Source organism: Orbicella franksi, chromosome 13 (assembly GCF_964199315.1).
Source record: "Orbicella franksi chromosome 13, jaOrbFran1.1, whole genome shotgun sequence".
Taxonomy (NCBI): Eukaryota; Metazoa; Cnidaria; class Anthozoa; order Scleractinia; family Merulinidae; genus Orbicella; species Orbicella franksi.
In genome coordinates this window covers 17,178,521-17,193,158 of record NC_138157.1, presented here as the reverse complement: position 1 = coordinate 17,193,158, position 14,638 = coordinate 17,178,521, and the positions used below count along the sequence as shown (strand labels likewise).

The following is a 14,638-nucleotide window of genomic DNA, read 5'->3' as shown; positions in this document are numbered from 1 at the left end:
GAACGATGTCCCCAAAAATATTCAGTTGTTTACGCACGTTAAAGAGCTCAGTCACGGTTTGCGCATATTGAAAATTTTAGCCTCAATTTTTCAAATTCGTCGTTTGTAATCCGTGTTAATCTTCCCCATCCTTAGCCATCCTTGTTCCTGTATGGTTTATCATTATCTCTTTGGTGCTTTTCTATCTTATAACTGTTATTTTCAGGTTTCCTATCATTTAAAGGTAATTTTGTACGCGGCCAAAATAACTCAAAATACTGTAACTCAGAGCCTTTAAACTTCAACTTCATGTCGAAAACATTCTCCAAATTTTTTAGTCTCAGGAATGAAGTGTGCATGCTAACCTTCACTGCGACTAGGTGGGATGGGAGTGGTTCTCGGCTTGACTGGGATTGGTGTGGTGACCGGCGGAGAAGGGGTCGCCGACGGGTCTTCGCATTTCCCTGGGGTTAGTTTAATCTCGTCCAACGCAATATCACTTCGATAACCGGTACCACGAATAGCCTCAAATGCAATCTGCCAACGATAGAGAAAATTAGTTTTAATTTATACTCTTGACTCCTACCTTGAAACATCGCAAGGGTTTTAAAGTTACACACGCTCTCATATAACGTTCCATTTGAACACGTCAGCTCCTTCAATCTGTTTTACCTAAGGAAGTCTAAGGAGACTAAACCAGGGATTTTTTTAGCGAAAAAATCAATAGTGCTTTCCACAAGTTCTAAAAGCTGTAGAAAACATTAAGATGGAAGCTATTAAAGCGCCCATAACTGAAGTAAGATTGGCGTAGGTATCCAAATACAAAACGTTGTTAATGAATATATACCTGTAATTCGACACCCAATTGGACAAATAGGCGCGCGGAGAGCCAATCATGATTGTTATAGATACGATTAACCTAAAAAAAATAGCCATTTTCGCGCAGCGAAAAAGCTTGTGATTATCGGAAGATTGTTGGCGTGACAAGTTTGTTACTTGAGAGGAGTGGGGCGTGTAATTTTTGCTATCACAAGAGCATTTCCCACCGGGGGAGCCCAAAGGGACAATTAACCGGCTGTAGACTGATCGAATGGTCAACAACTCAAACAATTTCAATACTGTGGTGACTTTATGTCAGACTCTTGGATCAGCTCTCGTTCATGCGTTCACGCGTTCTTGTTTATCGCAGAGGGAATTTTTTTTTTCATAAGTCGCGAGCAGCGTTGCAACAGTGAAAATTTAGTCGAATAAACGTTTCATCATCACCTGAAATTGTTCGGGACCCGTCAAGGAAGTCTGCGCCATATACCACCGATCTCCTTGGTTACCGTTGATGGAAAATACCTCGGTGTTGGTCGAACCTGAATTCTTGTAGACTTTCAGAGATCCCATGCTGGTACCCAACATGTGGAAATGAAAACGAAGGCAGTAAGGTCCCGTCAGCCGGGGAGACATCAGGACTGCTCGGTTACCCTGTTCACGCGGCCTAGATGTCTCGGCGTAAATGTAGAAACCTGTAAAAATAATAAGTTGGTCGTTGTTTGTTCATGTAACACACTTGATTATATGACTGAGAAAATTACATCATTGCGATTGGCTGACAGCGCGGCAATTTATTGTTAATTCTTAATTTGCACTGCAGTGCAGATTTAAGTGCGCGCGCGTTCGCAATTTTTCAGCCATGTAGTCCGTGCAATTAAGGATTTACACTACTCGAGATATTTGAAAACTCTTCCAAATTGCACTCGCCTAAAGGTTTGTGAAGTTTTGAGAGAATTTTCAAACATCTCGAGTAGTGCAGTGGAAATCCTTAATTGCCCTCGCGTGCATGCAAGTAAACACAACGGACAAAATGAAACTATGACGTTTCTGCCCGTTACATCCTACAAGAGACCGTGGTTGTTCACTGAACAAGATCTAAACAACTGCGCACTGCTTCAGAGTGGCTCACCAAGACAACATTCCCTCTTTGATGATTATCTTTATTCTCATTGCCTGTCTGCTAATGTAGTGTACAGATATCGTTGAGAGAAATTATTTGTTGATCAATCGTACCATTTCCAGACATATCCGTACTCGGCCCAGTCCCACCGCTTGAGGTGGGACCTCGCTTGACGGTCCAATCAAAGTCGTCTCCAGTCCCTTGAAAGAATTCGCATAGCGAGCCAGTGTCAAAACTGCAATAGACTGTTGACAAGTGAAAATGTTAGCAATGAACTCAATATTCGAATGAGGTACATCGTGTTATACAAGAATTTATACCATGTGCATGCCATATAAAATATAGCCAATCAAAATACAGGAAAGCAGTTGTACATCCGACGGTATTACGTCCAACTTTTCCATATCATGTGCTGCGCGTATGTCGCATTGAAAGCGTTGGCCACTGTATTTTCTATGGTATGATATAAAATATAGGCGAGTATGTATACCAAGAAAATACAAGTGACTCGTAGGATATTCCATGGTATACCATGGGAGAGCGTTGCATGACTAGTATTTATAGGTCCAGTGGTCATAAATTGTCAAACTACTCACCCACGGAATTTGCGTCTGGTCCTGGATCAACTGGTTCTAGAACCAAGAAACAATTATTGCTTGCTTCACTGCTGCTTCTTGTTTGAAAGTCTATATTCTGGGGCACGTTGACTTCAGTGACCTACACTACCCTAACATATTGCGATATCTGTTCCACACTATTCCATTCCCCTTGGCAAGGAATTTGTTCATTATAGGAATTTGACCGGTAGAGTACTCTCACTTCCAGTGAGAGTAAAGCGTCTCGCCCAAGAACTCGACCCAATGATCCCGGCCTGCAATCGAATTGATCACTCTATGGGATCCTTTGCAATTTCCATCAGGGTACCTCACCTCACCTACCAATTTTTGCTTCATTTTACCTCTAACAATATAATTATGCTTTGGTATCTGTGCTTTTAGATGGTCCCGATTAGAGGGCACTGTAAGTTCATTTTAATGAATGGTTTATAAGTTTGGGGAGGAATAAAGTAAGACAACGTTTATGCAAACGAACGAGTAGATTTACACGGTTGTCATCCTTGTAGCAGTTTACTTTTAGTATCCAGCCAAGATTCTCAGCTAAAAAGTATCACCTTTATTCCCCCTTTTTCTTCATTTTCACTTGTCCCTTTCACCTTGTCCTCCTTCTTAAATATCATTAAAATCATCAAAAAGTTATCAAAACTTTACTGGACGTTACAAACTAATGCCCGCAGTTTTAAAGAGCTGAAATCTTAAAGAGATATTCAATGCGTTCGCGACCGTTCTGTCAAGAATTGCATTTAAGTATAACCCCTTCACCTCACCCTTTATGTCTAACTTACTGTTCGGACACTTGTACAGCTTGTTAATCTGCCGAATGTCGTTAGCGCTTAACTCATTCCGCTGACCCATTTGATCAGCGCCAGTCTTCAGTCCAACGATAGTAGACCGACCATTCCTGCTGAAGGATTTTGGTCCATAATGCATTATGCTCCCATAGTCATAAGGTTCGCCAAGATCTTGGATCTGACCATGACCGAATTTGTCGAAATTGTTTTCTTTGCCTAGTGAAACAGACAAAAAATCAGCACTGACATTTGTGTAAAAGAAGTCGTCGCTAGAGTTCATTACACCTGGTTCTTGCACTTGTGCTCTTTCTGTGACGATGTTTGTTTTTTACTGTCAACTGCCTGTCGGACGATCTAATGACGATTCAACGGTATTACACCCAGCCTTCCCATCATGCGCCGCGCGTATGTCCCACTGATTATGTTGGCCACTGTATTTTCTATGGCATGGTATAAAACAGTTATGCAACGTTCTCTCGTGGTATACTATGAAATATCCCACTTGTCACTTGAAGGCTTGTGTGTATACCGAGAAAATACAAGTGACTCTTGGGACATTCTATGGTATATCACGTGAAAACGTTTTATAGCTAGTGCATACATACTGTAAACTGTGATACTCTCCAAACGGAGAGGCGTATACTCTTTAATATTAGAAAGAGCTATTACAAAAGAGACTCGGCCTGGTTTTCATCATACATTTCTTCAGAAAATTCAGTCCAGCCGAAGCAAGTTTGTAATCATAACTTGAATACATACTGACGCTGAATGCCCCCCCGCCCCCGTTTAAACGACTTCTAAACAGCCCATCTATAGACGTGAAGAACGGTTCATAGTTCGAGGCCAGGTACTTCCCGGGGTTGGGAAATCATGCACAACTTCTAAAGCACGGCTAGAGCAGTGCAGTATGTAATATTTCTGTTGTGCTTGTTTAGTGACAGTGAACGGATTTTTGAACGGTTGAAGAAATTGCCATTGAAAGTATCATTGATGAGGAAGCTTCTGTAACTAACAAAGAAAATGGGGAGGTGTGACAAATTGGAAGCACTGTAACCGCGTTTTTGGTGTGCTGGGAACAGTTCTATACTTACACATGTTTTGTGAAACCATTAATGAAACTTTGTCTAATTAAACAATTGTAAGTTGGTGAGAACGGGGTATAAGAATGGAATTGTACAGCTGTGGCAATTTGGAAGAGCTGACCTTTTCGAGGGTTAGCCCTTTATCCAAGCGAATATATCGAGGGATTGTGGTTCGAGTGTTTGTATGTAAATAGAGTGCTTAAGGGAGATTTAGACGGTCATTCTTTGTCCCATGTGACAAACCTCTATGACATGAATTGTCTCATATAAGTCAAACTTACAATCTGCTTGTGATTGTTGTGAACCACACTAAAATCTTGAAGGGTTTTGAAAGTAATAGATCAAACACAAAAGACCGTGTTTGAACACATTTCTAAACACCGAGAAGAGAGATGAAAATAGGACGCGCAGCGGAGTATTTTTGACGAACTTCGAGGTGTTTGGAAATGTGGGCAAACATGGTCTTGACTGTTTGATATATCTTCTCAATTAATCGCAACTAAAAGTAATAACAAACGGGAGAAATAAATCGTGAAAATCTATGGCAAATAAGATCAGATATCCAAACACCATCACGGTCATGATTTCCTTTGTTCAAACTTGATGAATTATCAATGAGTTTGAGAACACGTTTTACAACCCTATGACAATAGATACGTTAGACGATGTTATATGATGAGAATTATATGAGATTTCAGCATCACGCTCATAAAGTCCCATGGGACAAAGTTGTGCCTGAGGCAGCGTCCACTCTACACCGGAGAAATTTGAACACGCAGCTTTATTTCTACGGTTAGGCCTACCGTCCACACTAATCCGTCACGAAAACGGAGCTTCTCGTTTTCACGTGGACGGAAAACGTTTTTGAACCGGAACTTTTCGAAAACGATGGCGTCACGATAATCATGTGATTTCCCCATCCAAGTTTTCCTTAAACACAAATCCAAAATATCCGGTGATTGTTGCGTTTTTAAATTCCTCCGGGTGGTGTGGATGGAAAGCATTTGATGCGTTTTCAGAGTGAAACCTCCGTTTTCTAATTCCTTCGGCGTAGTGTGGACGGGGCTTAAAGGAGCTCAGTCACGGTGTTTTGTCTTTTTTTTGGGCCTCGTACAAAATCTCCTTTAAATGGAAGGAAACCAGAAAATAATAGTTTACTAAGATAGAAAAACATCAAAGAGATAATAATAAACCATAAAGGAACAAGGATGGTCAAGGATGGCGAAGATTGACACGGATTGCAAACAACGAATTTGAAAAATTTAGGCTAAACCTTTCAAAATGTGCAAATCGTAACTGAGCTCCTATAAGGAGTTATGCTGTTGAAGGGAACATGCAAAGCTCCTGGTATCTTACCCACTTCAATGTTTTGGTATAGGATATTGACGTAGCTGTCTCTGTCTGTGCGTGACTGCTCGTGGAAGAAGCCGATGGCGTGGGCTATTTCGTGGATGACAATCCCCTTGTACCAGCAGTATTGGTGAAGATTTACCTTCTGCTCGCCACGTGCTGTGCGACCCACAGATGAAGAGCACCTGTCAGTCAGAGGAAACGGTAAGTTGTTCAATGTTTACATCCTATTGACGTAATGCAAGTGACTCATTCTGCAAGGGAGTAAGGGAATAACGAAGAAGGCGCAATGTAAAACAAGCTGTGTACATACGAATGGCAGGGATACGAATAACCTACAACATCTGCCGGTGTAAAAAGTTCAGTGGAATTGATACAATGAGGTGAAGCCAGGCAGTCTATGGGTCCTCTATGGGTCTAGTGGGCGTAAAATAGACATTTCTTAGTATCAGGTGTATCTGTCATTTTGTAGTATTCATATGCGATTAAGTTTGAGCATCAGTTGCGCATTCGATTTGTGTTACTTGCGATCGGCTTCGGAAAATAATTGATTTGCTCGCCACAGACAAACAAAGATATTTTGGTCAACTTGGCCTAATAATTGTTAAATATTATACAGTACACGATATTAGTCCAACATTTTGAGCTCCTGTACTGCGTTGGCCAATTTTTACCTACCCGTCGCCATCAGTGAACCTGATGTAGTTTTTTTGAGTGGTCCTTCGAACAAACTTTAAACATGTCAGCTTGTGATAATCTGCTATGGCTTCATTGATCGCTTTGACGCCAGCTTGTCCTGCGCATGTCAAATAACAAAACAGAAAAGAAAACAAATCAAACAGTTTGTTTTATGCAATGTTGGTGTTTTTTTTGTGTGACTTTCATGTAAGAGAAGGGAAGGTATATATGTGAATTGCGCCAACTATTTTTTCATTACAAAACTCAATTCTTTTTTATCACATCCAGTACCTTCTATACAGCGGAACACCTTCTTACAGGCGACCATCATTAAGACGACCATCACTTCGCTTTTGTGGCCACTTTTCTATTTTCAGAACGCCTTTATTGCAACCACAGTTTTAATTATGGCTCCATTTGGTCGTATTTAACGGGGTTCTACTATGTTTTTTTCTGTGAGTCAAATACAGCTTCCTGAGATTTCCAAAACGTGCACGAATGCTTTCACGAAAAACATAGCCAAGAGCAGACTAAGACTGAAGTGACCGTGTTAGACCCTGGGGAGGACTTGAAACTACTGACTAGGGGGTCAAGTCTTCGTGGCAGCTCTTGGAGCACGCCGGCTATATACTGACTTATTTACTGGAATCCAGGTCGGAATATAATGTCCTATAATTACTCACCAATGCTTCTATCTACGAGATAAGGCACGGTATTGCTTGGCCAAAGTCCGTGCGGGTATGTGATGGCATTGCGGGCGTTGGGGTCTTGTGTTATAAACCTTAGAGTCTCGACGTCCGCGATGATGTCGCCCAGCAGTATGTCGGGACCAGTACTACCTAAAACTAAAGAGTTTAAAAAGCACTTTATGCAAGAGACAAAAATACCATTAAAACTATTGAAGCTTCAAGATAGTTTTTTTTTTTTGCTGATTTAGAAAAACACCCGAGGTTTTATATTAAACTGAAAAGAAACCAGGGTAGTTAAGATTGGTGAAAATAAAGACAGATTGCGAAGATCTAACGTCATCTGAGTATTTAACCTGGACTTTTGTTCAAAACGTCTCATCCGCGATTCCAATCTGTACCAATTGTCTAAACCCGCGGGACTTCATTGTCTGAACCCGCGGGACTTCATTGTCTGAGCCCGCGGGACTTCATTGCGTTGCTGGGAAACGTGGCATAGCCACATCGCGACAAGCTAAGGCGACTTTTATTCGGGTGCTTACCTTTCGAAAGATCCAGATCAGGTTTTATAATCAAAGAGAAGTCGGATCATGGTACATCAAAGGAGCCGATAAATCCGTGCACGCAGTGGATTCACCTTTTACCAAGTAACTTGAATTATCGTCCTGATCCGGATCATCCCAAAGGAACGTCCCCTTGTTACAATTTTGTGCGTTTTTAATTCTCTCTAACCAGTAACCAATGGTAATTCTCCGAGTACGGGTTATGTTGTAAAGGATGGGCTGTATCGATTCCATTTAACTTTAACTTTAAAACTTTAATAGATTCATCCTCTCAAAGGTTTTTCAGAAACTATCTACAATAACAATGAACGATAAAAAGAAAACAAATGATCTCTAGTATGAAAAAAACGCTACCTAAATGTCATGATAAGGCTAAGAAGCCGTTTTCTTCGCAGCAGCCTTAAATGTCTTTAGGGATTTAATTTCCTTAGTGACTCTATCTAAGCTATTCCAGATATTTTAGGGCTTTGTTTGATTTTTCACCAATACTTCAATTCTTAGCTTGAAACTTATTCAATGGCCTTGCCGAAAATAAGCAGAAACTGCAACTAGTTGTCGAGAAATGAGAAAAACATTTAATCAATACTTTGGATCGCATGGAAGAATCTTTTTTATTATTTTTTTATGGGCCCATTGTCGCCTAACCTCCTACACGTTTGCGTTCGTCGGTCTCTTGACTGACGATTGAAATTGTTCTTTTGCCATCAATATGGTATCCTGGGAAAAAATGAAGTTTTCTGGGAAAATAGCTTCTGATAAAAAGATTGGAATTTGTATCAACGTATATTTATTCAGCTGCGGCTAAGTTTTATCGGTTTCACTTTGTGTACTGCAAATTTCATCAAATCTCGTGATCTGGCAAGGCTTTGGCAACAGATATAAAACTTTGATCATACTTAACTAATGCAAAAAAGTAATTGATGCAGACAACATTTAAATGTTCGCCAACTTGAAACTGTTTGAAAGAAAGCCACTTTTGTATCTTATACAAATGAAATGCTATGACAATATAACACCCACGCATATAAAAGCAGTAGAAAAGAAAATAACTTAAATTTCAAAATCTAATGGGTTTCGTTCGTCCCTTGAAAATGAGTAATAACGCATAAACTGACTGATTAAGGAAATTTAAACTTTAATTTAATTTGTTTTGGCGCATATAAACCTGTTTATCTGAGTCCTGCCAAATATCTATTTTTTTTTTGCGAAATTTGAAATAGATATTAAAGTGCACCTAACCCCCAAATTTTTTCTTCGCTAAAACAAATCTAGACTTTATTTGAAGCATTTGGGCGAAGAAATTTTTGAGTTTGGTTGAATCCTCGATTTTCTATGCCCTTTCAAAGTCGCGATTTAGTGTTTCACGACCGCGTTTTAGGGAGTCTGGGGCGGCGGTACCTGATGACGTCTACCCAGGAACCAAATACAATAGCGCCTCAGTCAACTCACTGTATTTGCTCGAGAAAATAGAATGAAAAACTAATCGTTCCGATGTATTTTGGGACTAAAACGTCCAAGTTTTGTCTCAGAATCATTTCTTTTTCGTCACTGGAGTCAGAGTTAAGTTTCGATTCGGAAGGCTCCGAAATAAACTTCGATCGAGCACGTTCGACAACTGTGAACTCACTGCTTAGAGCTTTGAGAGCAATTTGCAATATTTCAAGCGACGACGGGGAAGACGTCTTTGCGGACGAGCTGCTTGTATATTAGGAATGGAAAGCTAGATACGAAGTGGAGGAGCAGGCAAACGAACAGCAGGAAAGAAAACTCAAGGACTGCTTTGGATGGTAATTTCGTCAACTAAATATAAGATTCCCACGCGTGTTTATAGCCGTTTACATTTTTCCTTACAGAGAATGTATTTTGTCAAGGTTCTGTTAAATTCAGTTTGTGTTTTACTTTCAGTTGAATGCTTCATGTTTATAAGAGCGACGTACGTGTTGCAGTTTTCGAGACTTGATGACCTCCAAAACATTGGCTTCGATCGATTGAAAATCGTATTGTTTGGACCTGTATTTTTGAAGCTGCGGGAAGCAAGGCGGAAGGAAACATTTCATACAATTACCGATTTCACATTGTCACACGTTTTAAGTCGTAACTCCAAATAACCAATGTAAATTGTTCTCAAAGTTTGCAGTGAAATTCGTCGGATAAGCGAAAAGGATGTGTTCCCTAAGCGGTCCGCAGATAATGTTACGCGGTCATATTTTCGACGCTATTGCACAGAATCTTTGTCACACTGCTGATTTCCAAACCTTCGAAAAACTCTGTGAGTCTAACAATTTTGTTATCATGTAATTCTAGAGGATTAATCTTCGACTTTCATCTAAATCGAAAGAGGAATAAGTGTTGGTTAGCGGCGTACAGTTGCGATCTATTTACGTATCAGTATAACGCTTCTTGATCATGACCGGATCACACAACTTTGCCGGTTATGTTATAAATACTGCGGGATTGGAAGATATAGGTTGTCGGTGGTATTTCTACAAATTGCTGGTTAGCTTTAAGCAGAAAATTTATGAAAACAGCGTTCGAAAGTCTGCGGAACAAATTCCAGTGAGAGTTCTTCAATGGTTCTCACAGATTCAGTTCGCTTGTTTCGGTTCGACAAAATCAACCATCGTTTACGTCTTTATTGCACCATTAGCCGATCATCGCCAGTAAATTGTACAGTATACCTTTCTTTAAATCTGGAATATTGCTGCAACAGCCGATAGCACCTCTGGAAGGCGTTTCTGCGCACTTTTCGAATGTGTATTGCACCATCCTGAAGGAGATGAGAGGAAATGAGATATCCAACCTTCCTGGGTAGACGTCACAAGAGCCGCTGGACCATTCTCCTCACACTCGGTCATGAAACAAAATGGCGGTGTTTTGGAGCTATTTTCGAGATTTCGTCGTGGCACAGAAAATCGAGGATTTAACGGAATCCAAAAATTTTTTCGCAGAATTATTTCAAATAATAAGTCGATTCGTTCTAGCGAAAAAAATTTTGGGGTTAGGTACACTTCAAGTCGAATGATACATGCCCGCTTGCAGGAACGGAAAATTTTTTTGCGATTTGAAATAAATGTCAAGTAAAATGATATATGCCTGCTTGAAGGAGTTGATTCTTGCCTCTTCTTTTTTACTCAATATTTTATGAGTAGGCGCAGCTTGTAAGACATTGAAGAGGAAAAACACTCCCCACATAACTATATTCACCGTGGTTTCGTTGCATATCAACACGAGGAAACGTTCTTACGCATGCGCTAAAGCACCCGGTGTCAGGTGTATCTGTGAACAAATTAATAAATATGCACTTTCCATGAACCGCGATAAATAACATATCAGACAGGTATTAAGGTTTACTCAATGGGCGAAACGTCCATTGAAACAATCGAGCCGATCAAATTGTGAACAAAGCATTACTACAACGTGAAGATACTTGAAACCGGCGACGACTTCGGCGCGAGCGAAGCAAATGAACGAAACTTTACACGAAGATTTCCTCAAGAAAGAAGACGAGAAAGACAAATGGGTTGAGTACTGGGTAGTCTTGAGGAACAGTGTTTTGTACTTCTACGATGAGCAGACGGAGTTGTGGCACGAGTATTGCGACAAAATCGAAATCACAGCGAACGCTCGTTGTTCTGTTGTGAGGCGCAGGACATATAGTCACCGCTTCAAGTTGGTCACCGAAGAAGGAACGTGGCTTCTTAAATGCCACACGAACCTTCAAAGACATCGCTGGATGCATGCGATCGATTTGGCGGTGAAGAAAATTTCTTCCACGGCCACGGAACTCGCGCCGACGCCAGGAACGCCGCGTGGTTGTTACTACGAGAAGGATTTGTTTGGAAGGAGTATGCGAAGGGAAATCAGGCGGCAATGCGAGGCAGCGAGCGAAAACAATAACAATACCCTAGAAGAATTAAGCCTGAATTTGGATTTAGAGAAAGGGGCCAAGCGGGAAAGACAGGCTTCGACGTGGAAAACGTCCAAGTTGAAGAAAAGCCCTCAGAAGGATAAAGAATCATACGTCGCATTTGAATCACTGCTGTGCGGCGACCCTGATCTTGGGAGTCCGGTGGAAAACTTGGCTTTTTCTGACGAGGAAGTTGGCGTGGACGGAAATGCGAAGATGCGAAGCATTCGTTCGGCCCCAGTAGCGAAATTAATTTGTGTTGAAAGTGCTAGTAAGTCAAAATAAGACTATAAATTTGTGAAAATTTTATGGCGCGAAAACTATCGACCAAAAACTATCTGTAAATGATGATTTTCATCTAGCTAAGCTATTTCTTGCCTTATTTAAAATTGAACCATTTATTCCTAAGTGTCAAGAACGATAGCTTGTGGCTACTAGTTTGTATTCCAAAGTTGAATATGAAAACAAGTTTAGCAAATAACGACTTGGCAAACTATAGATGCTTTTAAATGAAACTGTCCGCTCTGAAACGACAATATCGTCGCCTTCATGAATTTCTGACGTCGCCTTTCTCGATTCAGACAATTAGAAAGAATGGCAGGAAACGTTTTGGCATGAGGTTCAAAGAAATTGAAATTACCTTATTCAGTCGCTTTCCGCTGACAGACGTCTGTTAAAAGCGAACAAAAGGATTCACTTTGTTTCATAGTTTTATTTCTTTGGACGTAGTCGGAATTTCTTTGAAGAAATGAGATTTTGATGTTGAATTCAATCGCACAAGGTAGTTTTTAATCTTTTCGTTAAGACCCCGCCAAACATTTTTCTAAAAATAAGTTGGGAAAGGGAAAATAAAACAAAGTGCAAGTTTAATTTGTGTAAATTTGCGTTACTTGCCGCAGATGGTATTGGAAACACCTGTCATGGCCTTATTACCATGGAAAGACTACTTTCTGTTGCAAGAAAGCAAAATTACTTTTAAATCGGTGATATAAAAGCGCGAAGGAAGCGAAGGAAGAGAAGATATCCGTTGAAGCTGCGGCAGAAAATTAGAAACCTTCCAAAATTTAAATGTTTAATTGTCAAAGGTAGTTTTTGCCTCGGGAAAAATGGCTTGGGTAAATGCAAATGAAGTGAGGAAGTTCATTTGGCCAAACATTTTACTTGATATTCTTTAATGAAGTAGCAAGGCAACAAATTCGATTCTTGGCCGCTAAAAATATATTGCTTAATAAATAAAGCAAGGTTTTATTAAATCGAAAAATAAATAATGTATGTCAGGCGACGCTTGATTTTTGGAGTAATTATATCTAAACAAGTTGAAAATATTTTATTACATTTTTTAAACCAATCGATTCCAATATGTCAATGTAAGGAAATAGAAATTATCTTTTACTTGTTATTGCTTTTTGTACGTGTTTGTGAGTATTTGAGAGAAGATCCTGATTTGTTTCCGCATTTTAATTTGACAGAAATGACGCCAAATTAGATATTGCAAGTCGTCGTGCGGTGTTGTAGGACGTGATTTCTGTCGTAAAGTTAAAAAAAGTCGCGCGTATCAAACAACTGTGATATTACCACAAGGAAAGTATCCCATACGACAAAATTTGGACGCTTTCTGAAAATTTCGTGATCACGTAAGTCCTTCAAAATGATTTGAACTCAATTTCAGAACGCTTCTTACGATGTATATGTCATATTTCGTTGCCTTTGCCGTTGAAGTGAAGTAAGCGACAGAACATTAACGTCGGCACACGTTAGAAGACATGTTGTTAGTATTTGTTGCAACGACAGTTTTCCTGATGTGGCAAGCCCGTTTTTGTGAAAAAGTTCGGCTGCGGGGACAAAATGTTATCCCCGCAACATGTTGCATGAAGTTCAGCTAGTTCGAATTCGTGCGTCGATCATGAAGCAGGGACAAAATGTAGCCTCGGCAATTTTCATGTCGCATTTGTCGTTTGCACTGCTTTTGCAAACTGTCCCCCAATATCCGATTTCATACTGTCCCTGTAATAGCATGCGTCCCATGCGTACACACGAAGGGGCTTGTTCCGCCTTTAAGTTCCCGTGACATGTCACGTTGTGTACGTATGTGTGCCGACCTTTATGGTGTAAGACAAAGACGGGGAAATACACCATACCGTAATATATAGCGCATTTGTGCCTTTGGAGTCATGGTAAAAACACAGGTGCTGATTGGTAAATGTGAACATTGCATCTGAATTTTATCTCTTTCGACAAAATCGAGTTGTTTTAATTGAAAAGGTTTGCCGGGCGACCTTAAACAAGTTGAAATTAATGGAGACCTCTGTAGATGCAATTTTCGCTCAACCATGATCTCGCAGTTGTACGAGAAAAATTGAGGAGATAGAATTCCGGACACTATCAAACCTTCGAGAGAGAAAATACACAGTCTCGTTTCTTGGGCTAGAAACTTAATTTCACATGCTTCGTTCTTTCAGTGAGTAAAAAAGCCTCTAACGAGTTGCAAGGGAACTAACGGTACGTACTGTACTGTATCTACTACTAGACTACTAACATACAGAATAAATCCAGCAGTACATTCAGTAGCTGGTCACCCAAAATAACTGTATTTAACTGTGGGAACTGACATCTGAAGAACTGAAGACGGCCACGTTATCTGCGTTATATTACAGGATATTTGATAGACGGTTATTCTTCGTGTTGTCTTTGTTTAAAATCTCCCTTTTATCTAGAAATTACCAACTGAGACATCTGCTCTACTGCATGTCGGTGTACACATGTGCTAATTTGGAAAGCGGTTTTCAGTATAACGAAAACTCAGGTGACTGATAAACGATAGGGTGTCTCTGGAGACATGATTCGTTTTGAGGTTTGCATAAAATATATCGTATCGTGGCAGTAATCATAATTTTAAACCGTTTGTGACGATAAAACGACCTGTGAAGTTATTAGTTATTGCAGATCACATCGCCGAAGAAATAAAAGCAAACCCAGAAAAAATGGTCTCTCTTACTGAATCAGATATTGAACAGCATATAAAAGATAATTGTCTCTTATTAAC

The 14,638-nt window shown here is 40.1% G+C and overlaps 3 protein-coding genes across 8 annotated transcripts in view; 2 read left to right on the top strand and 1 right to left on the bottom strand.

The window, feature by feature from the left end:
- The window catches only part of LOC145466423 (rotatin-like), a 193,396-nt gene that overhangs the window by 123,324 nt on the left and 55,434 nt on the right, over positions 1 to 14,638 (top strand). The window lies entirely within an intron of this gene.
- LOC145466424 (uncharacterized) overlaps positions 1 to 14,638 on the bottom strand; it is a 36,218-nt gene that overhangs the window by 14,194 nt on the left and 7,386 nt on the right. For all 5 annotated transcript variants that reach the window (XM_081450138.1, XM_081450140.1, XM_081450139.1 and 2 more), the window contains 8 exons: positions 7,123 to 7,284; positions 6,440 to 6,557; positions 5,768 to 5,946; positions 3,324 to 3,545; positions 2,518 to 2,553; positions 2,035 to 2,166; positions 1,246 to 1,493; positions 345 to 516 (listed from right to left, as the gene is read on the bottom strand). In XM_081450138.1, the coding sequence (XP_081306264.1) occupies positions 345 to 516; positions 1,246 to 1,493; positions 2,035 to 2,166; positions 2,518 to 2,553; positions 3,324 to 3,545; positions 5,768 to 5,946; positions 6,440 to 6,557; positions 7,123 to 7,284 (1,269 nt within the window). The remainder of the gene's footprint in view (positions 1 to 344; positions 517 to 1,245; positions 1,494 to 2,034; positions 2,167 to 2,517; positions 2,554 to 3,323; positions 3,546 to 5,767; positions 5,947 to 6,439; positions 6,558 to 7,122; positions 7,285 to 14,638) is intronic.
- The window catches only part of LOC145466517 (uncharacterized), a 9,860-nt gene continuing 3,298 nt past the window's right edge, over positions 8,077 to 14,638 (top strand). The window contains exon 1 of one of the 2 annotated variants that reach the window (XR_014041912.1): positions 8,077 to 14,638. This exon is cut by the window's right edge and continues 1,942 nt beyond it. Coding sequence is in view for 1 of the 2 variants with exons in the window: in XM_081450242.1 (XP_081306368.1) it covers positions 11,152 to 11,880 (729 nt within the window). In the remaining variant the exon portion in view is untranslated. The other variant, XM_081450242.1, reaches the window with a different exon arrangement.